The sequence below is a fragment of the Coenobita brevimanus genome, chromosome 40 (assembly GCF_032717465.1).
Source record: "Coenobita brevimanus isolate Jiangsu-jjx chromosome 40, ASM3271746v2, whole genome shotgun sequence".
Classification (NCBI taxonomy): domain Eukaryota; kingdom Metazoa; phylum Arthropoda; class Malacostraca; order Decapoda; family Coenobitidae; genus Coenobita; species Coenobita brevimanus.
Window position 1 is genome coordinate 13,176,502 of NC_136993.1, and position 24,204 is coordinate 13,200,705.

The 24,204-nt window shown below is 42.1% G+C and overlaps 1 protein-coding gene across 1 annotated transcript in view; it reads left to right on the top strand.

The window, feature by feature from the left end:
• The window catches only part of LOC145396960 (putative glutamate receptor), a 180,146-nt gene that overhangs the window by 27,548 nt on the left and 128,394 nt on the right, over window positions 1-24,204 (top strand). Inside the window, exons 6-7 of the mRNA XM_080270193.1 lie at window positions 4,961-5,140; window positions 5,417-5,503. Coding sequence (XP_080126319.1) covers window positions 4,961-5,140; window positions 5,417-5,503 — 267 coding nt within the window. The remainder of the gene's footprint in view (window positions 1-4,960; window positions 5,141-5,416; window positions 5,504-24,204) is intronic.

Sequence of the window (24,204 nt, forward strand, 5' to 3'; positions counted from 1 at the left end):
AGCATGTGGAGGCAAGCCTTCCTGTACCATCGGGTGTTTCTCCTGAGACAGTCTATCTCACCAATCATCATGTGAGACTTATCAACATGTCTCATGTTGATATTATAGTCAATGACGGCATCAGGCTTCATGATTGGCTCTCCCGTCCTGTAGCTGACCTTCCCAGTTCTCTGCAATTCCTCCTTGTGGATGGTGCTGAGCATATTCACGACCTTCTTGTCGTGCCACCTGATCGCCAGAAGCTTGTCAGACTTCTTCAGGTGCACATGTCCCTTGGATGATGATGATGCTTCAGGGAAACTTGGCCACTCTTTCCTATGGCTCCATACAGTGCCAACAGTGCCGGTGCCGTGTTCAGTCAGATATTTGGCGAGTTTCGGTGCTGTGTAGTAATTGTCTGTGTACAGCACATGATTTCCACCAAAATACCTCTCCATCAGCACTTTTACTACGGAGCCAGAGAAGCCAAGGGGGTCTTTCCTGTCCACGTCCATTGTACTTACAGAGTAGATCACGAAATCAAGGATATACCCCGTGTCACAGTCACACAGCACAAAGAACTTTATCCCAAAGCGGTGGCGTTTGCTGGGGATGTACTGCATGAAGTTGAGACGTCCTCTGAACAATACCAGGGATTCATCTATGACGACTTTTTGCATAGGACGGAAAAATCGCATAAATCGATCCCTAATCCTGTTGAGGAAATCCCTCACTTTCCACAAAGGGTCAGTTTGGGATGGGTTTCCATTGTCAGCAAAGTGCAGGTATCCTAGCAGCTGTCAGAACCGATCTCATGACATGTACTTGCCGAATGTTGGGATTGAAGTAATGTCATCAACCAGCCAGTACTCCTCCAACTCATGTCTCTTGATATGGGGCATCAAGAACATGAGAGCAAAGAACACATACAGCTCTCTGATCCCAACAGGCAACCACAACACTTGCTTTGGTAAGCCAATAGGTCCCAGCCCTTCTGTTGCACACTGAGCTGCATACCTATTGGTCTCATCGCTGACAAACTGCACGATTTCGTCATCCATGAAGGCCAGGAAGTAGTCAACAGAGTCATCTCCTTCGTTGCATGGGAAGGCAGGCTGTATTCACGCATTTGTCATGTCAAACGGCAGATTGTGTGGCTGAAAATCAGCACCGTCAGACCAAACAAATGCATCCACTTTCCCGGTGCGTGGTTCAGTGGCAGTGGCAGGTCGCATTGCACTCTTTTCCCCGTGAAAAGGAGCTGAGGTGGAGGCAATGAGTGAGGCAATGGGTGAGGCAGGAGGTGAGCGGGAGGGGGGTGAGTGGGGTGGTGGTGAGTGGGGGGGTGGCAAGGGTGAGGGAGCTGGGCGGGGGGCAGGCGGGGGGGTTACTGACCTGGTGTGTGGTGAAATCTGACCCTTTCTTCCCTGCTTATCACCTCGCTTATCACCCCGCTTTGCCCTCCTACTGCCACGCATCCCCTTTGTTCTAGGCCGGCCTGCCCTGCTTACCCTGCCTGCACGGCCTGCACGGCCTGCCTTCCCTCACTGTGCAGGCTCTGGGAATTCATATTCCTCAGATGATGTAGACTGAGGAGAGGGCATGGCAGAAGATGAAGATGATGTGAGGGCAATAGGGCTAAGGGAACGGGAAAGTGGTGGGAAATGCTTGCTAGGGCCTGGTGTAGGAGACATAAGTTTACGCTTCACTCCCTTCCCACATGCTACACCAATTTTCCCCATAGGCGCCTTCCCTTTCCCAGAGTAAGTTGGGGGCGGTGGGGGGGAGACAACATGTTCACTTTCATCACTGTCACTGTCAATCCTAAACGGTTCACCACCAATCACTGCATAGTCATCACTACTACTTGCTGTAAGTGTATCACTCTCACTGCCATAATCCAGAGTTGTACTTACAGTTTTATCCAGCTCTGTCCTAATTTCTGGGGTACTCAACCCCTTCTGCCTCGCCGTCGGCAGTTCCTTCCTCGGTGTAGAGGTCGAAGGCACACTAGCACTAATAATTTCCGAGGAGGAAGCGAGCAACGATGACTTGGGACAGAGCGCCATTATCACGCACAGAGCTGGACAGATACTGACTGATGCGTGTCAGGGCAGGGGTGGGGGGGCCCCCAGGGGGTGGGAGAAGGGAGGTGTGGGAGGGCTGGTGTGAAAGAACTCGACAGCTACTTTTTCATGAAACAATTTGCGCACAGGAAAAACGCGCGGTGTTCAAAATATTCACGAACATTCCAGAATGACACCCGCAGTTTGGTCCAGTTTTGTTGATGTCATTCTGGAATGACACCCGCAGTTAAAGGGTTAAGCTTGGTACCCATCTTCTAGCGGCCCTTTGAACTTTTTCAATCTTGTCTGTGTTTTTTGATGAGGACTCCAGACTACTGATGCATACTCCAGGGTTGGTCTGATGAATGATGTTATTATCTTTCTTAACATGTCTTAATTTATGTCTGTAAATGCTATTCTCATATTGGCAAGCAGTATATACATGTTCCGTACCTTCTCACTGATGTGGTCAGCCGGGGATAGTCTGTTATTGACAATCACACCTAGGTCCTTCTCTCTTTCTGATGTGTGTAGGGTTTTATTTCCTAATGTATAATCCCAATCAGGTCTTTTTCCACTTTTACCAAACTTGATTACATGACACTTATCCACATTGAATTCAATTTGCCATGTATTACTCCATTCATGAAGTTTATTTAATTCTTCTTGTAGCTCTTTACAAGAGTCTGTGTTAGTAATTCTCCTTTGTATTTTTGCATCATCTGCAAACATATTTAGATAGCTTTCATTTCCAGTGTTACTGTCTATATCATTTATGTACACTAAAAACATGATTGGTGCCAGCACTGAGCTCTGTGGTACTCCACTAGTCACTTCTTTCCATGATGAGTAATTTCCCCTTAGTACTGTTCTCATTTTTCTTTCCATGAGAAAATCTTGCATCCAACAATACAGTTTGCCTTGAATTCCTTCTTGATGGTACAGTTTCCATAAAAGTCTTTGGTGTGGTACTGTGTCAAATGCTTTCTTGAAATCTAAATAGATACTGTCCACCCATCCTTCTCTTTCCTGTGATGTGTCTGTTACACCGTCATAGTACCTCAAAAGATTAGTAACACATGATTTTCCTTCTCTGAAACCAAACTGTCTTTCTGTTATCATACTGTGTTCTAGGTGATTTATCCAAGCTTTTCTTATAAGCTTTTCTAAAACCTTGCTTATAACACTGGTTAGTGATACTGGTCGGTAGTTAAGTGGATTTTGTCTATTCCCTTTCTTGAATAAGGGAACAATGTTTGCTTTTTTTTTCCAAATATCAGGTAGTTTACCTTGACTCAAGGATTTCTTGAAAATTAAAAATAATGTTTTACTTAACTCCTTCTCACATTCACGTAGCACCCAACATGAAATTTCATCAGGACCATTTGCTTTTCCTTTGTCTAATTTACTTAGCTCCTCCTGTATTTGAGGGCCTCCCCGACCAAAGGGGGCGAAGCGACAAAAATAAAATTTTACAGGAGAGGCTTTTAAAGTTCAACAAAGTGTTTGCAACTGTAACTTCGCTATTTATTGACGTACATTGCTCATTTTGATATCAAATTAAACCTTACTATCGCAAGTATATGAATCTGATGGAAGATAATGAAAATTGTGAAAAATAATGTACCTGTTGCTTGTTGTTACAGTTGCATAATGTTGCACACTTATTGAACTTTTCAAGCATCTCCTGTAGCGAAATATTACAATAATACTGATATTATTATTGTTAATAAGAAAATTAATGCCCACACTCACCCATTAGTACTGGAGAATGCAGCACAGTGCCAGTAGTGCCATGTACAGTAGTGCCAAAGTCTTCATCCATTATCCATAATCCGTTGTCCATTATCCAGGCCAGGGTCGTCAATAGGGGTGGTCAGGGCAGGTGAGGTGTGACACTATCTTCGTCTGGGTGCTGGCACTGGCACATAGTCCAGAGTGTCATTATCTGGGTCGTCCTCTGGTGATGCCCCGTTCTCTGGTGCCACATCATGTCCCTCACCCAGTAGTGCTTCCTGGCGATCGAGTAGGCCCTGTAACCACTCCTTGGCAGTGGATTCAAGTAGGTGCAGCATACTCCTGAGGTCTGCAGTCTTCTCCTTTGTGATGACTCTGTCGTGAGTTAGCTTAGGTGACAGTGCCACCTGTGACAGGTCGAAGGTTTTCCTTGAATACCTGCCTCTGCCCTTCATCAAACGAGCTTTGGTGAGGGTGTCTGGGGTATCTGAATAATCGTAGTCCTTCTTGATGTAATACCCCTCTGGATAAGCAGTGTCAACCACCAGTTGACAGGCTGTGGAGAATCCAGGAGTGTGCCGGTTGGTGACATGTGTTGCAAGCTGCTTGAAGTCAAGGAAGTCCTCCCTCTTCATGGCCACAACGGGGAACTTCCTTGTCACAGCTGATGCTATTACATCCATGTAATCTTTTGTACTGGGCAGGTAGTTTGTCTTCCTGAGTTTCTTCTCGATGTTGCCAAAGGCCCGATCGCAGGGCATGTACGAGTGGCCTGGCTTCAGGAATACAAACTCCACCCTGCACAGACGGTGCATGTGTACCTGTTGCAGGGCCATAAGGATCACATAGATGTTCTTGTTCTGCCCTGCACAGTTGTCACAGAACACTCGTAGTCGGACAAAGTCGTGTCCTGCATCAGCCTTGATTTTCAGCCACTTCAGTAAGCAGCTGGCAATTTCGTCTGAACCACGCCCTGCAATAGTCTCATCCCAGATAAACATGGTGGCCTGTTGCATGCTGACGTCGTATACGCAGAAGTTGTCGACCCACAGCTTCCTTTTGTAGAAAGCCACTCCTGCTCGAAGACGTGGGCATGGCAGAGTTTGCTGCAGGTCCATGGCCACCACTCGAAGGTAGTCATCATCTGCTGCTAATGGGGCTGCTTCAGCCTCCTGCAGGACCCTACGAGGGACCTGGGCTTCATCCTTGTGTTGCTGAAGTTGCTCCTCGATGCCAGAGACGTCTTCGCCGTCACACCTGCCATTCCTCAGCTTGACATCGAACGTCTCACAGGTGGCACACACATCATTCTTGGGGGGTTTAAAAACGATGTTATAGTCCCGTGTGAAGATTGTGTGGTAAAAACGTTGTGAAACCTTCTCATCCACAGGGTAATGCTGGTTCATCCAGATGATGTAGGTATTGTGGAGCTCTCCAATACTAGTTCCCTCCTCTAAGTATCGTCGATGGGGCGTTGTCACACGGCTGTAGTGGCTGCTGGTCACAGGTAAAGACTGGATGTGTTCATGAACATGATCCAGCTTGGTGCCAACGATGGCCCTTGGTGATGGCTTGCACCCACGTCGATCCAACACTGGTGTGCCAGATGGTGCCTCCTTCCTCTTCTCCAACAGAATCTGCATCTTCTTCTTCCCCAGGCCATAAATGGAAGTGAAGGCAGTCTTGCACACCTGCACGTCACTGTGTTGCACACGCACATGGTAAGCATAGTTGGTGGTCCTACTGCTCACCTCAGCTGTGGTACGCTTACTCTTGACAGGAACGTTCCTTATCATGGACTGGAGGTAGGCATTTTGGTGATTATAATCACCAATAGACCAAAAATCAGCGAAAATCTGGTCAATTTCTTGCCTACCCACCTTGTTAAAGCATCCATCTGGGCAAGGAGGGCCAATCTTACGTGCTTTCATCACCTTTTTTGTTCCATAACTGATGTATTCCTGCCCTAGGTTACGTTTTTTCTTTGCTACAACCTTGCCCCATTTGTCCACATTACGTTTCCTGATACGTCCTTTCTTTTCTATGTGTGTGGCGGCATCACGCTTTCTTTTGGCGGGAACACGTGTAGCAGCACCACCACCCTCACCACCAACACTTACGTCGTTCCCAGGACTATCACCTTTCCCATTATTGTCACTATCATCATCATCACCCGTCACTGTATCACTATCATTGCCACTCACATCAGAATAACCCCTTTTTTCAGGCACATAATGTGGATCATCTACCGAATCATCACTATCATCACCACCACTCTCATCGCCTCTGCCACTACCATAAAACAGCCACCTTGGTATGATTTTCCCTGTTCCAGAAGGACCAGGAACACACTCATCACGAACACCATCCTTAGATGCCATTGTAGTAGCACTATAATGCAGGTAATCCACGAGTTATCGTGTAAAATTGCAACAAAATCAGGAATCCCTTTGGACGCGTCCGTACAGCACAGAGTCAGAAGGCAGACAAACATGGCGAGGGAGCGGTCTGGCCAATCAGCGCGGACCTACCGCCCGCCTCCTGCACGCTGATTGGCTAGACACCCATCACGCCACCACCACCTCCACCGCCGCGCTCACTGCATTGGATTTGCTACCCTTTGGTCGCGGAGTTTCTCTCGAGCCGAGGCAGCTGCGTGCAGGTTTTGACGCGGCACCCTTCCACGAAATATGAATTTCAACCCTATTTCCAGTGTCGGAAGGGGGTCATTTCACAGCCAACCGCTAGAGGAAGGGTTAAAGTAGTGCTATCTGGTGCTAACACAAAACTGGCCGGGATGGCGCTTCACCCCCTTTGGTCGCGGAGGCACTCATTTCTTTTTCTGATGTTTGTATATCTGGTAGTATGTGTGGGCATGGATGTACCACATATTCCCTCTCAAATTTTTTTTCCTTTGCAAAAACTGATTGGAAATTCTTGTTTAGTGCTTAACAAATATCCTTCTCTTGTGTATAGGTGATTCCATCGTCCGTAATGGATTGTATTTTATCTTCTACTTTGGTTTTGTTTCTGATGTAGCTGTAAAATAGCTTTGGTTGATCACTACTTTTATTGATGATATCCTCCTTAAACTGTTTTTTGGCTTCCCTCCTTATTCTTGTATAATCGTTTCTTGCCTGTTTGTAATTTTTATATGCCCTTTCACTATTGTATCTTCTGTATCTATTCCACAACAAATCTCTTTTTTCTTTTGATTTTTTATATTCTGTATTGAACCATTTCTTTATTTTCTTTTCTGCTTCTTTGTGCTGTGGGATGTACTTCTGGACTCCTATTTCATAAAGTTCACAGAATTTTTCATATATAGCATTTAAATCTTGTCCTGTAAGCTCCTTTTCCCAAACAATTTCTAAAGAAGTACTTCTTTAGGTCATGATACTTTCCCTTCTTATACTTTATGCACTTTTTTAACTTTCATTGCTATTATCTTTGTCATATGCAATCCTGAAATTGCAGTTTGGTTTTGCATGGTCGCTTTTCCGAATGGAGGGTGATATATTAAATTGTCAGCATCGTTTTCTTGCCTAGTAAATATGAGATCTAGCATTGAGGGCTCATCGAGTCCTCTTTTTCTGGTGCTTTCCCTTACATGTTGCGTTAGGAAAAACTCTTGCACAAGATCCAGTAGCTTTTGGTCCCAACAGCTTTCTTGGCTTATTATATCTAGAGTATTCCAATTTATATTTGTATTAAAATCTCCAGTTAGTATTATTCTTTTCGATTTCTCTTCCATTTTATGTAGTAATGCTCTTAAACTCTGAACTGTACTTTCTGCCAGGTCCTCATATTCATCAGTTTCCCATGTGTTTGATCTGGGTGGCATGTACAAATTGGCTACAATTACTTTCTAGTCTGATGTATTTATCTCTACTGCAGTCACTTCTACTTGTGAGGGTATATCTAATTCTATTTCTTTGACTTTTAGATTTTTCTTAGTTAATATTATAATTCTTCCTCCTTTTTTTTAAGTTCCTATCTCTTCTCCATATATTATATTCCTCTAAGTTTAGGATGTCATTCGATATCCTTGGTGTTAATTTTGTTTCAGTTAGGCATATTAAATGTGGTTCATTTTCTCTGACATCTAAATATTTAGATACCATTCCATCCACATTTGAGTACATCTGCTTAATCATCTTGTTTATATACTTATCATGATTTGGTTCTGCTACCTTGTTCCTTTTTATTCCCTCCTGTTTATGTACCACTTTCGTACCTGCAATCCAATTACTTTGTTAAAAAATGTATTCTTCTCCTCCTCTGATCTTCCCTCATTTTTTGTTTTTGCTTCCTCCCTCTTCTCTTTCAGTAATTCCAGTTCCTCTTGTGTTAGGCATCTTTTTATCCATACATTTTTGAACTCCTCTTTTTCCATAAGGTTCTTTGCATTTTTTAGTATCTCCTCCACTGTGTTTATACTCTGGAAGGTTACCTTTAGAGGTTTTGACTTGTTTTTCTCGTATTTCCCTAACTTTTTGTGATCCTCTATGTCTTTACTACAGATTTCCTCTGATACTTCTTTCAATATGCCCATTACATTTGCCATCTCCTTTTTGTCTCTTGAGATCTTGTTTTTTATGTCTTCCTCTTCTATACCAGTGATTATTATAGATTTGTTAATATCTACTGAATCTCTGACTAACTTAGGATTGTTTTGGATTATTTTTTTCACTTCCTTTTTAATGCTTTTTTCTTCCACCCTTGTTTCCAAGTCTTTCTTTACTTTTACCATTTCAGCATAAGTGGTTTCCACATCATTTTTGTAGCTTTGCACAGCTTCATTCACCTGTGTTATCTTCTCCTCAATATCACTGCTCTGATCTATCAACTGCTTACTTGCCTGATTGTCTCTGTATCATTTTTGAACTCTTCCATAATACTCTCGTGGTTGACTACTGTACTTGCCATTTCACTAAGTTTCCTCCTAAGTGAACCCACTTCAACTGTTAGCTCATTTATGGTTGTTTCTTTCTTGTTGACTTCCTTTCCTAATTTTTCTATTTCTTCCTTTTGTAAGTGGATCTGTTTCTTAATTTCATTAGTCTTATTCTGAAAAGCCGTCTCCAACCTATGTACTCTTTCAACCAGTTTGTTGTGAGTCTCCATTTCAACCAGTTCTTGGTGTGTGTGTGTGTGTGTGTGTGTGTGTAAACAGAATGTTTAATGTCCTTGATACAGGACTGTTTAGCGTTGCATGGGGGGTCAAAAGAAGGTCGATAACTGGCTGCGGGTCAACAGGAGGTCGATGAATGATGAAAGGTAGATTGGGGACCCACCAGTCTACTAGGATCGAAAGCTGGAATTCATTCATTCATTCATTGCCAGACGCCATGTATCCCAGACAGGGTGGCCAAGGGCTTAGAGTTAATTGTTTTACAGGGAGGGGCACTAATCCTCCACCAACCCCACTTGACGTAGGTATGCCAACAGCATCTGGTGTTCCCAGGCGGTCACCCATCCAAGTACTAACCAGACCCAACGTTGCTTATCAGAAATTTATAGTAAATACATAGCCTACAATATCATGCAATAAATTGCTAAATATTGCCACATGATTTATGTATAATCAGTTTTTATTTTATATTATAGATTAGTTTTACTGAAACAAATTAATATCTACATTTATCTATCATTAGCCAGAACCACATGATGTTACAACACCATTATAATCAGTGCCGTTTCTAGCCTTTGGGGGGCCCTATACGAAATGCTGTTTGGGGTCCCTTACTTACATTACTCACTTTATGGCACTTGCAATAATTGGCAGGTCCACTGTACCCCCTACAAAATTTCATGAATATGGAGTGACTCAACACACATTTTAATTTCTAAAAAAAAAAGCCAATAATGGCAGCTCGGGGGCCCTATGCAACAGCGTAATTTGCTTACAGTAAAAAACGGCACTGATTAAAATGTCTCTTTCACAAGGATGAATAACTTTCATTTTCTTTAGTCATGTGCACTATCTCAACTAATAATGGATAAATATACTGCCTTTACACATGAGAACTTCATAACTCTTGTCTTGTCCACTTCTTGTATATCTGTTCCATTCCCCTCGTACCCCTCACCCTTCCCTTCGTCTCTCTCTCATCTTCCTAGTCCCAGGAAGGATATACATACGTGTAGCATTTCAGTTCACTTCCCTTGCTGAACGTACTCCCCCCACCATACACAAGCCCAGACTCTGGACTCTGAGGAGCCAGTACATTTTCACCACCCATAGCGACAGAAGTGGTGTCATTGGAAAGACTGCTACGCCTTTACTAAGAAACAATGGCTGCTGTTGATACCAAGATGAAATGCCGATAATATTCACAACAGTATTACAAATTTTGATTCACCACTTCGTTTACCAGTGAAGCAATGCTTTTGCGCCTGTTATGAGAAGAGACTTTCAATAATGATATCATGAAATCTGCAAAGATGAGAGACCACCTTGAAAGGGTTCACTCTGATAAGAAAAACAAATATCTTGTATCTTTTATGGCACTGAGAGAAAAAGCAAAAAAAAAAAAAAACCGAATTTAAAGAAATTTTTCAAATGAACCGGCCAATGTTGATAATGAAGGAGGACTGAATGCGTCATACAGTATCTCCTTGACAATAGCAAAGACATGAAAATCCCGTATACAGAAGAACCTCGATTATCCGGGAACCACGGGGAATTCATAATGCCGGTAAAACATTTTTTCTGGATAATCAATTAACACCTATTACCTGTTGTCCTACATCGTACACTATAGACGTAGCGTGACTTACATATACAGTAATAATATCACATACATAATAATTAATGTAATAATACATAAAATTAATATAACATAAGCAACGTTGGGTCTGGTTAGTACTTGGATGGGTGACCGCCTGGGAACACCAGATGCTGTTGGCATCCCTACGTGTCAAGTGGGGTTGGTGGAGGATTAGTGCCCCTTCCTGTAAAACAATTAACTCTAAGCCCTTGTCCACCCCGTTTGGGATACATGGCGTCTGGCAATGGATGGATGGGATGGGTGTATATGTATCGCATACAATGTACAATAATACAGTACTACTACCTTGTTCCTCGTGTACTTACCCATGTCTCGGAACCCTGCAGCCTGCTGGAGCATCGACAGGTCATGGGTGAGTACACATTACAATTACTGTATTATTGTACACTGTATGCTATACATAAAATTAATATGATGAGGTGAAAGAGAGAGAGATTGTCCAGGTGCTTGAGGGTGCGAAAGTGGATGTATGTGGAATAACTGAAACAAAATGGAGAGGAGAAAGTGTGAGAGAATGGGAGTATGGATGGGGTATATGTGCAGGAGTAGATGAGAATGAGAGGGCAAAGGAAGGAGTATGTATAGTTGTGAGTAAAAGATGGAAGAAGAGCATAAGACAGTATGGATCAGTTGGGTCAAGGATTGTGTGGGTAAAGTTGAAAGTTGGAATACAAATGTGGGCGATTGTGTGTGTGTATGCACCAACGCAAGATCGTGCTAGAAGAGTGAGAGAAGAGTTCTGGACAAATGTGGAAGTGTGCATGGAAAAGTTTGGAAGGAATGAGAGAGTTTTTTTGATTGGTGATATGAATGGTAAAGTTGGTAATGTGAAGGTGGATGGTGAGTGGGGTGTGCCTGCTGAGATAGATGAGAATGGGAGTGCGTTAGTGGACATTTGTGCTGGGAGGGGGTTGGTGATAGGCAATACCCTCTTCAGGCATAAAATGATCCACAGGTATACATGGCGAGTGATGAGAAGGGTGGGTGGTGAACTGAATGAAAGGAAGGCAATGATTGATTATGTGTGTGTGGATGAAAGGATGCGAAGATGTGTAAAGGATGCAAGAGTGTATAGAGGTTGGGGGAGTGGACTTTCTGACCACTATTTGGTGGTGGCCAGAATTAGGATGCAAGTAAGATGGAGGAATAGAAGAAGGGAAAGACGAGAGGAAGGAGTAGTTGCAAGGAGAGTGGAGAGGTTACAAGAGGATGAGAAAAAGGCAGAGTATAAGAGAGAAGTGGAGGAACGATTGGGCAAATATGAATTGGAGCAGATGGGAGACGTGGAAGGTGTGTGTAAGATATTTACAGAAGAAATATGTGCAGCATGTGATGTGGTGTGTGGAAGGAAGAGAAGACGGACGGGGGTGCAAGGAACAGCGTGGTGGACTGAAGAAGTGAAACAGGCTGTGGCACAAAAGAAGAAAGCATACAATGAATGGATGAGAAATAGGGGCTTGGAAGAAGTTGAGAGGCTGAAGAGAGAGTTATATGTGGAAAGAAAGAGAGAGGTGAAAAGATTAGTAAGAGAGAGTAAGAAGAGAGTGGATGAGGAATTTGGAAGGAATTTGAGTGTAAAGTGGAGGGACTGTAAGAAAATGTTCTGGAGAGAAGTGAAAAGAGTAAGACAGGGTGGAAGTGAAGTTAGCAGGGGAGTGAAAGATAAAAATGGTAGATTACTAGTGGAGAACGGAGAAAAAGTGAGCAGATGGAGAGAACACTTTAAGGAATTGTTGAACGTAGGGGATGGAAGTAATGCGAGTATAAGTGGCTGGGGAATGGCTGGGAGAAGGAGGGAGGTGAGAAGACAGGAAGAAATCAGTAGGATAGAAGTTGTGGAAGCAATGAAGAAAGTTAAATCGGGGAAAGCCCCAGGAATTGATGGAGTGTGTGGTGAAATGTTGAAGCATGGGGGAGAGATAGTAGTAGAATGGATGTGGAAGATGTGCAGATTGGCCTGTGAGGAAGGTAGAGTCCCGGAGGATTGGAAGTCAGGTATGATTATTCCCTTGTACAAAGGAAAAGGGGAAAAAGAAGTGTGTGGTAATCATAGGGGCATTTGTCTTCTTAGTATAATAGGAAAAGTGTATGGTAGGATACTTATAGACAGAGTTAGCGAAAGAACAGAGGAATTAGTTGGAGAAGAACAGGGAGGCTTTAGGAAGGGAAGAGGTTGTGTAGATCAGATGTTCATTCTTAGATCTTTAGTGGAAAAGTTTCTAGAGAAGGGAAAGAAGTTGTATGCGGCTTTCATGGATTTGGAGAAAGCATATGACAGGGTGGATAGACAAGGATTGTGGAAAGTGTTATGAATATATGGAGTAGATGGGAAGTTGTTGAATGCTGTGAAGAGTATGTACGATGGTGCGAAGGCTGCAGTGCGTGTGGTTGGTGAACTAAGTGAATTTTTCTCTTTGAAAGTTGGTTTGAAACAGGGATGTGTCATGTCTCCATGGTTGTTCAATCTGTACATGGATGGGGTAATAAAAGAGGTACAAGGTAGGGTAGTGGATGTTGGAGTGGCCCTGGTGAGAGAGGATAGTGTTTGGAAACTCCCTGTACTGTTGTTTGCAGATGATACTGTGTTGTTGAGTGAAGACGAAGGGGAGCTGCAAGGCTTGGTGGATGAGTTTGAGAGAGTGTGTAAGAAACGGAACCTAAAGGTGAATGTAGGGAAGAGTAAAGTGATGGTCTTTGAGAGAGGTGAAGTTAGTGAATGTACAGCGAGGTTGGATGGTGAGAAATTGGAAAATGTGAGTACGTTTAAGTATTTGGGTAGTGTGATGAGTAAGGATGGAGGTTTGGGGGGTGAAGTGCTTGAAAGGGTGCAGCAGGGAAGAAGGGTTGCTGGTTCCTTGAAAGCAGTGATAAGAAAAAGGGAAGTGAGCATGGAAGTGAAAAAGTTACTACATGACAGTATTGTGATACCGACTCTAACGTACGGAAGTGAAGCTTGGACATTGTTGGAAGGACACAAGTCAAGAGTGAGAGCAGTGGAAATGAGTTATTTAAGAGGAGCCTGTGGAGTCACGTGGAGAGACAGGCTGACGAATGAGGATGTAAAGGAGCGTTGTGGTGTGGATGTGGATGTGATAGGAAGCGTTATGAGGAACACACTGAGGTGGTTTGGCCATGTGGAGAGGATGGAGGGTGAAAGACTGACGAAGAGAGTGTATGTGAGTGAGGTGGAGGGGGGAAGAGGGAGGGGGAGGCCGAGGATGAGATGGAGGGATGGGGTGGAGAGGTATATGAGAGAGGGGGGTGTGAGTTGGGAGCAGGGCAGTGAAATGGCGGGGGACAGGGCGACTTGGAGGCGATTTGTTTGTGGCCACCCCAAACGGGATTGAGGCGTCTGGCAATAGATAGAGAATAGATAGATGCTATACATACACACGTTACACTATTTTTATGTATTATTACATAAATAATTATGTATGTGGTACTGTATATGCAAGTCACGCTACTTCTATAGTGTACGGTGTAAGACGGATCTGAGACAATTCGCCGTCAGACTTATTCCCCTTCAAAACATGGATGATTCCCAGTCAGGACAATTCGCAACCTGGACGATTCCCCATCATCAGTAATCCACCTCCCAAGCTACCCAAAAGCCACTCAACCTCTACTATAATAATTTTACTAAATGTCTAATACAACTGTATAATGTATAATAAAATTATGTTTACTGAGCTAATACTGTAAAAATTAAATGTTAACCACTATTGTATCCTTCAGCTATGCTACGTACAGTTGGTTGCTCTCCCGCGAGGGCCACCTTAGTGTTGGCAACGCTGGCCGAGATAGTAACCGCGAATCATTAGTAGTGAGCTCTGATCGAAGCATTCACAGGACTGAGGGAGGGAGCGGGTTTGAGGTGGGTAGGTGGGTGCCTGTACACGAGAGGCGAGATATGACGATTGTTGAGGCGACAGAAAAGTGTAATATTCATAATTTTTTTTTTTTTTTTTCGTTGTTACTTTTGCCATCATGAAAAGTAAAAAGATCAACTTTAAATATTATACTGCAAAACGAAGACAACCGATCAAGATTCATAATTGTAGACTTTAATCGTATTTTATTTTATTGTCGTTTCCAAGCAATGGACGCTGTAAAATACAGACAAAAACTGCCTGAAAATAATGAATCAGAATGCTGTTTATTAATCACATGTAACAAATGTAAGTAACTTCATCCGGAATGTGGCAGCTGCTGACACCACTGGCACATATCAACATCGCCCATATCTAGCGTTACCTAACAAGCAGTTTAAAATCGCATCGTTGCGTCCTCGCATCGTGGAGTTATTAGGGCTCCCATCGACCTTCACATGATAGCAGATTAAATATATATATATATATATATATATATATATATATAGATAGATAGATAGAGAGCGAGAGAGAGAGAGAGAGAGAGCGAGAGCGAGAGCGAGAGAGAGAGAGCGCGAGAGCGAGAGAGAGAGAGAGAGAGAGAGAGAGAGAGAGAGAGAGAGAGAGAGAGATCACAAATTGTTTAAAGCCTCATTGGTCAAGACGTCCATAATTTCATTTTTACAAACAACCATCTGTTGCCATCGTGTCCGTGCCTCTTTGCCTATCTCGTACTATGTAAATTTTTACATAGCAAAATCTGACTATAGCATTTAGCGTTTAGTATCATTAATCAGAATGTAGAAAAAATAGTAAGGTAAAAGAGTGATACAGCATCCCTAAATGCGGTGTTTGTTGTCGGGTGTTAGGAAACGCTTGATAAGGAGGATACGGAGGTGTGTGCTAGGGGTGTCAGCAATTACCGCATGCAGTATTAAGGATTCACATTTGCTATATTCAGTAGCATTATGCTTTATGGTTTCCAAGCATTAACTGTGCCACTTTTCACAGCGGTAATAACTTGACAATAAAGGTATTAAAATATATATGATTTGTTACCAGGTATTGTAGATTTTTATTATATATAGCTTCCAGCCTTCCACTCATCTGTTTCAGACGTCATCCCTCACCTCTCGTGCATAGGTATCCCTCCACTCGCCTCAAACCCCCTTCCTTCCCCCCAAACTCTCTCTGTACGACTCTCTCTTACTGGCTGTGGATGCTTCGAACGCATCTCTCTACTAGTGTTTCAAAGTCAATATCTTGGCCAGCGTTGACAACACTGTGGCCCTCGCGGGAGTGCGGCCAGCTGTACATTATTTTTGTCTTTGTTTTAATTTTCCTTTTTTTTTTTTTTTTTTTTTTTACTGTATTTACTGTACATGATGAGTCATCATCATCACTCATCACCATCACATTATCCACATGAGATTCAGATTCAGAGGGAGGACTGGGTGGGGGAGGATGAGTTGTGGGTGATGCAGGCTTATCGAAGCGAGTGGATAGGCTGGCTGGGGGTTGAACGGCCTGATGGGAGAGACTGGTGGAGCAGCCATCTTTGCTGGAGTACTTGCTGCATCACTATCTGGGAACCCCACACATGAACAGGAGGGTACGATGAAATATTTGTTGTTTTTGCATGTTTACCCCTAGTGAAGTCCCTGATGTCTGACTGATTGCTACATGACGGCGATTTTGGAAGTCATAATGGCTACGAAATGAAGCAGTTCATTAGCTGTGTAGGCTGGATTTCTCTCCAGGAATCGGATGATCTTTCAAAATGATTCATCACCATGTTTCCACAAGACGAACATACTCCTTCCTCCTCTTCCTCATCGCTTGAATCCACCTCTTCCATATTTTTCTTTTCAGGCAAAAGAACACTGTCGATGATTTCCTGGTCAGACAGAGCTGATATTCCACCAAATAGTACGGAAAATTGCTATAAAACAGTGGTGTGTTGTGGTGTTTATACTGTTAACCCTCAAAACAATGGCGGGAACTGCGGTGATGCATTTTAGCGGCGAAAGGAATGAAAACATTCGGGCGGGATGGTTGCGCGGTGAATTTGATATGCTGGATAGGTCCCGGAATTTCCCCGGTTGATCGATTTAAGAATTTTTCTTTGAACTGTCCGGTTCAGTGCCAATTCCGGTTGATTGGCTCGCGGATAATCAAGGTTCTACTGTAGTTGGAGAGCAGACCATAATTCCACCAGTTAAACAGGTGATTGAAACTGTTATGAAAAAAGACTCTCAGCCTGTCCAAAAATGTCTGTCATTAAGTGTCAGTACTGTGCAGCGATGAATTGATGAGATGGCCGATGATTTATAAATTTAATTTTGACATCTGAGCTTCAGCATTCCAAGTTTTCCCTCCAGCTCGGTGAATCAACTTCCACCAGTTCAAACTTTCTTATGGCCTATGTGCAGTATTACAGTCCAAGTCAAAATTGCATTGTTGATTTTTTTTTTTTTTTTTTTTTGCCTAGTGTCTTAAAGCTGATGCAAAAGGTAAGACAATTTTCCAGTGTTTGGAGGAGTATTTGGAGATGCACTGTATACCCAACAGCTATAATATACTGATGGTGAACCAGTAATGATCGGCCGATTCAGAAGATTTGTCACTTAGGGAAAATGTAGCTAATGTTCGTACTGTCCATTGAGTATGACACAGACACCATCTTGTAGCCAAGAAACTCATTGGCGAAAGGAATGAAGCCTTTTGTGTGTATCAGAATAATTAGTGAAATCAAAGCACATCCACTGAACTCAGGATTGTTTGCAATACGAAAAGAATGATGAAAATGAACCAGTGGGGTGCTTGTGAAAAGCCTAGTATTCCGCTAGATGGCTCCACAATTAGGACAAACACATTCCCTGTGCTGTTTAAAAAGCATATTTTCTTTGTGGCTATACTGTCGTGTGAAACTGTGAGTCACAGTAATATTATATATCATAATATATATAATACAAATAGAACACGTACATACAAGTAGCATAAATTGTTTTTATTTATCATAAACGGAAATTAAAATATCATTGATGGCATGTGATGGCAACCCGCCCTTTCAGTGGCCTTATATTATTTAATTTCTGCTACATTTAGTGCAAGTTAGTTCTTAATACATTGTTTGTCCAGATTGTAAATTACGTCAAGTGGGTATTTTGACTCATGCAGTCTCTGTGTGGGCAGGAATTTAATGTTAAGTAAATACTGGGGCTCAACATAATGCTCACTGCCTTCAAGCATGCACACCACAAGACAGTCCCCTGCTGCCCCCACTGAGCTGTATAACCCTCAGACCCTCCAAAGCAATTACAGTACCTTACTTCAGCTACCCTGACCAGACTTCAAGTAGTCTAATCTGTATTATTTAAAGCATTATGTCCTCATGTGTTTGTTTTGAAAACAAATCTCGTGAAAAAAACACGGGACTGTCTTGTGGTGCGCATGGGTGAAGGGAAGTGAGCAGAATCTTGAGTCCCAGTATTTACTCAACATTAAATTTTTGCCCACATAGAGACTGAATGGTCAAGATACCCACTAGGTGTAACTTACAGTCTCAACAAACAATGTATTAAGAACCTAACTTGCACTAAAAGTGGCAGCAATTGAATAATATAGGACCACTGAAAGGGTACGTTGCCATCACATGCCATCAATGATATTTTAATTTCCGTTTATGATAAATATAAACCATTCACACTACGTCATATATACGTGTTCTATTTGTATTATTTAAATTATGGTATATGACATTACATTGATTCACAGTTTCACACAATAGTGTAGATATTTAACAAAGAAAACTGTAATTTTTACACTGTGTGGGGAACGTTTTTGTCCTAATCGTGGAGCCATCTAGTGGAATACTAGCTTGGAAAACACTCCATTATTTTTCCACACTGAGGTAAGATGGCTGACTAGCGGTGATAGTTTGTAAAGATTTGTAAACTGATACAACTCAGCTGTGCAGTTACTAACATATGTACTGTAAACCCATCACTATGTGAAGGGTTAACAAGTGTGAGAATTCTCTTTTCTGTTTGCCAAACCTATATTCAAAAATTAATGAAGTACAGATACGTCTGAAGGGTAAAGATGTTGCAATTATTCAGACCAGAAGAATTCTATTAGGTTTCCATGCTAAAACAGGCCTTTTTCAAAGCTTCATTGGTATGTAGAAATTTTCAGGATTTTTCAAACCTACGGCAACTGGAAGAAAATGAAAACACCTCAGACTGTGATCTGTTGATATGCACACCACACCTTGACAAATTAAAGGAGGACTTTAGGTACACTTGTGGACCCGGCAAAAATGCTTGTGCCTGACTGGATTTTTACACCTTTTGATTTAGAAATGAAAATGCAGACATTGACTTTCAATTACAGGAAGATCTTTTAGACATGACCATGGACCTCGAAGCAAAAGCCTTGTTTAGAAGTAAAAACCTCAGTGACTACTGGAGCAATGTAAATACTGTTGCTAAATACCCCCCAGCTTTGTGCAGTGGTTGAGCTATATTTACTTGCATTCCCAAGTTTTTACATGGTTCAAGCTGGTTCTGACCATGCAAATGAACTTCTAACAAAATAGAGTAAGAGACTGAACCTTGAAGAGCATGGTGATTTACGATTAATACACACCAACCACCGACCAAATATCAGTATCCTTCTTAATGCTTATCAGAAGCATCCTTTCCATTACTGATATCAACAATTTCTGTAATAAAAAAGGTGTTTTTTTTCTTCTTCTTGTAATTATTATTATTATTATTATTATTATTACACTGGTCAACAAAATTTTATAAGCGTAATGGTTCTAGTACATTTTTTGGTGATTCTAAGCAACATGAACCTCAAAAATTCGATTATGATTTCCAATTTTCCTCAGCACGTCCAGTTTTCGAGAACCAATATACTATAGGAAAATCTGCTCGTGTGTTGGAAAATCCGACTCGACTACAGTCATAAAGATAGATATACCTTGTAAAGTTGCATTCAGCTAGTAACTGTGGCGGTTATGTCAGCTTCAGTTATGTACCTGAACCACAAGATATTTAGCAACTCAAAAATCAGCCACAGCGGAAAGTCGGGTAAAATTTTCCCACTTTTAAGCAGATGATTTTTTTATTTTTTGACAACAACAATGTATGCAATGGTAAACTTATATTTGTTATTATTGCATTTCGGCTTTACTGTTACAGTGCCTTGATCTGTGTTGGCAAGCAGTGAAGCACCGCAACTGTATGAATGCATCAGACTTTTCTGCTACATCTGCGGGTTCTTTACACCTGAAGGCCTGAAAAGACGAGTTACAAGGAATATTAAAAATGGTTATAAACATTACCTCAGTTGTCTTGATGGTAATCAAGACAAGAAGTGGGCATCCCTATTGGATGCAAGCAGGGTGTAAACCACATGAAACGGCTATCAGGTATGCCTTTCACCGTACCAATGCTTTGGCGTGAAACTAATTATCACTGTCCTGACTGCTACTCTTGCCTCACTAACACCAAAGGGAATTCAGTGAAAACTCGGTCCAAGATCAGGTATCTTTATGTACCTTCTCTAAGGCAAGCACCCCATGGCCTTGAGTTTTCAATTCCAAATCCTCCATTAAGTACCACAATTGAATCAGAACCTAGTGAGGAGGAGTGTTGCATGGATGCCGACTTTCAAGAGGGTTTAGAGAACAAGGAGCCACAACTCGTCAGTCAGGTAGAGTTGCATGAACTTATGAGATCTTAACTCCCCAAGCAGAAAAATGATTTCCTTGGATCTCAACTCAAGCAATGGAACGTGCTACTAGGTGGAGTTTGTACCACCACTTTCCATCATATAGCCTACAATAAAGCTCTCAGTGTACTTCAAGATGGTTGACACGATTTGTTACTGTTATGATATTGCATCGTTAATGCAACACCTTTGTAAGTCTCGTCGTTATCAAAATGGAAAATGACTGTTGTTCATAGATTCTGGGATGAATGCATTGAAGGCATTCTTTCTCCATAATGGAAATGAGCTTCCTTCTGTTCCGGTTGTGCATGCCCGTGGAATGAATGAAAGTTATGAAACTATGAGTACTCTGTTGACCGTTACTGCCTACAAAACACGTCAATGGAGCATTTGTGGGGATCCGAAAGTCATCTGCTTCCTTCTAGGACTTCAGCAAGGTTACATAATAGCTATTTAGTTATTTACTTGGTACAGTACATATTTATATATAGTAGAAGAGTATATTGGTTTTTGCACAGTAATATAGGCGATATAAGTGTTGTTTCACTCACCAAACACATCAACATACTGCACCTTTATTGGTGACTTTATCTGATCATCATTTCTGACTGTTTCTTCCTCTGACACTATGTAAACTTTGTCCTCCACATTGTCAACGACTGGGGGATCACTCTGGCCTTGAATTTCGTACAGTGGTGCAACATGGCTTTACTGGCCAGGTCATTGGTAACAGGTGAATTGCCGAGACAATGGTGTGCAGGGGATGGGGAACTTCATGCGGGGTAAGGCATTATCCATGCCAGGCCTTGGGTAGAGGAAGGTGTCCCATGTATATGTACCAAAAATCACAAGCAAAATTTGAAAAATGTGCAAATGACAGAACTTACAATTGCGGCATATTTATATACGTCAGTGGGAGTCTATCTATCTATCTATCTATTGCCAGATGCCTCAATCCCGTTTGGGGTGGCCACAAACAAATCGCCTCCACGTCGCCCTGTCCCCCGCCATTTCACTGCCCTGCTCCCAACTCACACCCCCCTCTCTCATATACCTCTCCACCCCATCCCTCCATCTCATCCTCGGCCTCCCCCTCCCTTTTCCCCCCTCCACCTCACTCACATACACTTTCTTCATCAGTCTTTCACCCTCCATCCTCTCCACATGGCCAGACCACGTCAGTGTGTTCCTCATAACGCTTCCTATCACATCCACATCCACACCACAATGCTCCTTTATATCCTCATTCATCAGCCTGTCTCTCCATGTGACTCCACAGGCTCCTTTTAAATAACTCATTTCCACTGCTCTCACTCTTGACTTGTGTCCTTCCAACAACGCACAAGCTTCACTTCTGTACGATAGAGTTGGTATCACTATATTGTCATGTAGTAACTTTTTCACTTCCATGCTCACTTCCCTGTTTCTTATCACTGCTTTCAAAGAAGCAGCAACCTTTCTTCCCTGCTGTACCCTTTCAAGCACTTCACCTTCCAAACCTCCATCCTTACTCATCACACTACCCAAGTACTTAAACGTACTTACATTTTCCAATTCCTCACCATCCAACCTCGCTGTACATTCACTGACTTCACCACTCTCAAAGACCATCACTTTACTCTTCCCTGCATTCACCTTTAGATTCCGTTTCTTACACACTCTCCCAAACTCATCCACCAAGCCTTGCAGCTCCCCTTCGTCTTCACTCAACAACACAGTATCATCTGCAAACAACAGTACAGGGAGTTTCCAAACACTATCCTCTCTCACCAGGGCCACTCCAACATCCACTACCCTACCTTGTACCTCTTTTATTACCCCATCCATGTACAGATTGAACAACCATGAAGACATGACACATCCCTATTTCAACCCAATTTTCAAAGAGAAAAATTCACTTAGTTCACCATCCACACGCACTGCAGCCTTCGCACCATCGTACATACCCTTCACAGCATTCAACAACTTCCCATCTACTCCATATATTCTTAACACTTTCCACAATCCTTGTCTATCCACCCTGTCATATGCTTTCTCCAAATCCATGAAAGCCGCTTACAACTTCTTTCCCTTCTCTAGAAACTTTTCCACTAAAGATCTAAGAATGAATATCTGATCTACACAACCTCTTCTCTTCCTAAAGCCTCCCTGTTCTTCTCCAACTAATTTCTCTGTTCTTTCTCTAACTCTGTCAATAAGTATCGTACCATACACTTTTCCTATTATACTAAGAAGACAAATGCCCCTATGATTACCACACACTTCTTTTTCCCCTTTTCCTTTGTACAAGGGAATAATTATACCTGACTTCCAATCCTCCAGGACTCTACCTTCCTCCCAGGCCAATCTGCACATTTTCCACATCCATTCTACTACTATCTCTCCTCCATGCTTCAGCATTTCACCACACACTCCATCAATTCCTGGGGCTTTCCCCGATTTAACTTTTTTCATTGCTTCCACAACTTCTATCCTACTGAAATCTTCCTGTCTTCTCACCTCCCTCCTTCTCCCAGCCACTGTGAGAAATCGTTTGGACTTATATGTATGTCAACGGGATGTGGTGGATTAATTACCTTTGTTGTATAGAGCACCAATAGTAACGTACTTAGAAAATGGGGAATGAAAAACAGCTTGAACACAAATATCTGTGTAGTGGTCCTCATTTTTTGGGCCACTTTTCTTTTTTCATGGTATTTAAAAGAGATAATGAATGGAAGAAGGAAAAACAAAGAAAAAAAAAAGTCCATTTGCCTTAAGACATTCTCCATTCATGAAATATTTATAGCAACTGAATTTTAATAAAAGTGGATTAAATGTCTGTGGGAAGCAACTCCCAGGAAGTGAATTCCAGAGAGTAGTAGTTCTGGGGATAAATGGATTTTGATAAGCAGAGGTTCTGCATTGTGGGCGAGAGTGTGTTGGTTTATGGGTGCTCCCGGTTGCCTGAGTATTTCAGGAGAAAATGTGAAGGGGAGGCACAATTGAAGCTAGTTTGTCAGAGCACTTACGTTAAAAAAATCGGTATAATAATGCTCAGGATGCAACATCTCTATGTACCAATAATGGAGGAAGGTCTTGTGTAATGGCAGGATTATTGATTAACGTAATGGCTTTATTTTGTTTTGAATTTTGTCCAATTGCCTCAATGCAACTGCTCCACATCCACTCCACGGTGGCGAACAGTATTCGATCTCAGAACACACATGGCTTTTGTATATTGTGGCCATCTGCTCGTCAGTAAAGAATTCACGAACTCTGCACAAAAGTCTCAATTTTTTAGAAGCACTTTTAGCAAAATATTTAACATAAGCTGTCCAGGTTAGGTTGGTGTTTAGTGTGACACCTAGGATATCAATTGTAGTGGATATGGGAATACTGACATCATTTATAATTATGTGGGAGTCTGAGGGATTCTTTCTGTTGGAGCAATTAATGTATTTAGTTTTCTGAGCATTAAATGAGACCAGATTTATATGTCCCCATTGATTAATTTAAAAAAAAGCCTGGTTCAGGGAAATTGCTGTATTTTGGGGGAATTTATAATATCAGATTGTGTAAAGAAGGTGCTAAACGTGAAAGAACTATGAAGTGTTGAGTCATCAGCATAAGAGTGTACCGGGTTGTGAGTGACAGATAGGAGGTCATGTATATGAATGTGATACAGGGTTGGAGCCAACACTGATCCCTGAGGTACACCAACATTTATGGAATGAAACTGGGAATAAATTTCATCTACCATGACCCGCATTTTTCTGTTATGAAGGTAAGAAGAAAGTAGAGGAACCAGTGATGCTAGGCCATAATATGTCATCTTAAACAATAGGGCCTGGTGACATTGTCAAATGCTTTTGAAATATCAAGTACTACTGCGTGTGTTTCACCATGTTGGTCTATTGTTTTGTTAATTTAATGGGTAAAAAGGCAAAGAATGTCTACAGTTGAATGTTCATGTCTAAATCCATACTGCTGATCAATGATTAATTTATTGATTTCAAGGTGCTTGACTATGTGTTT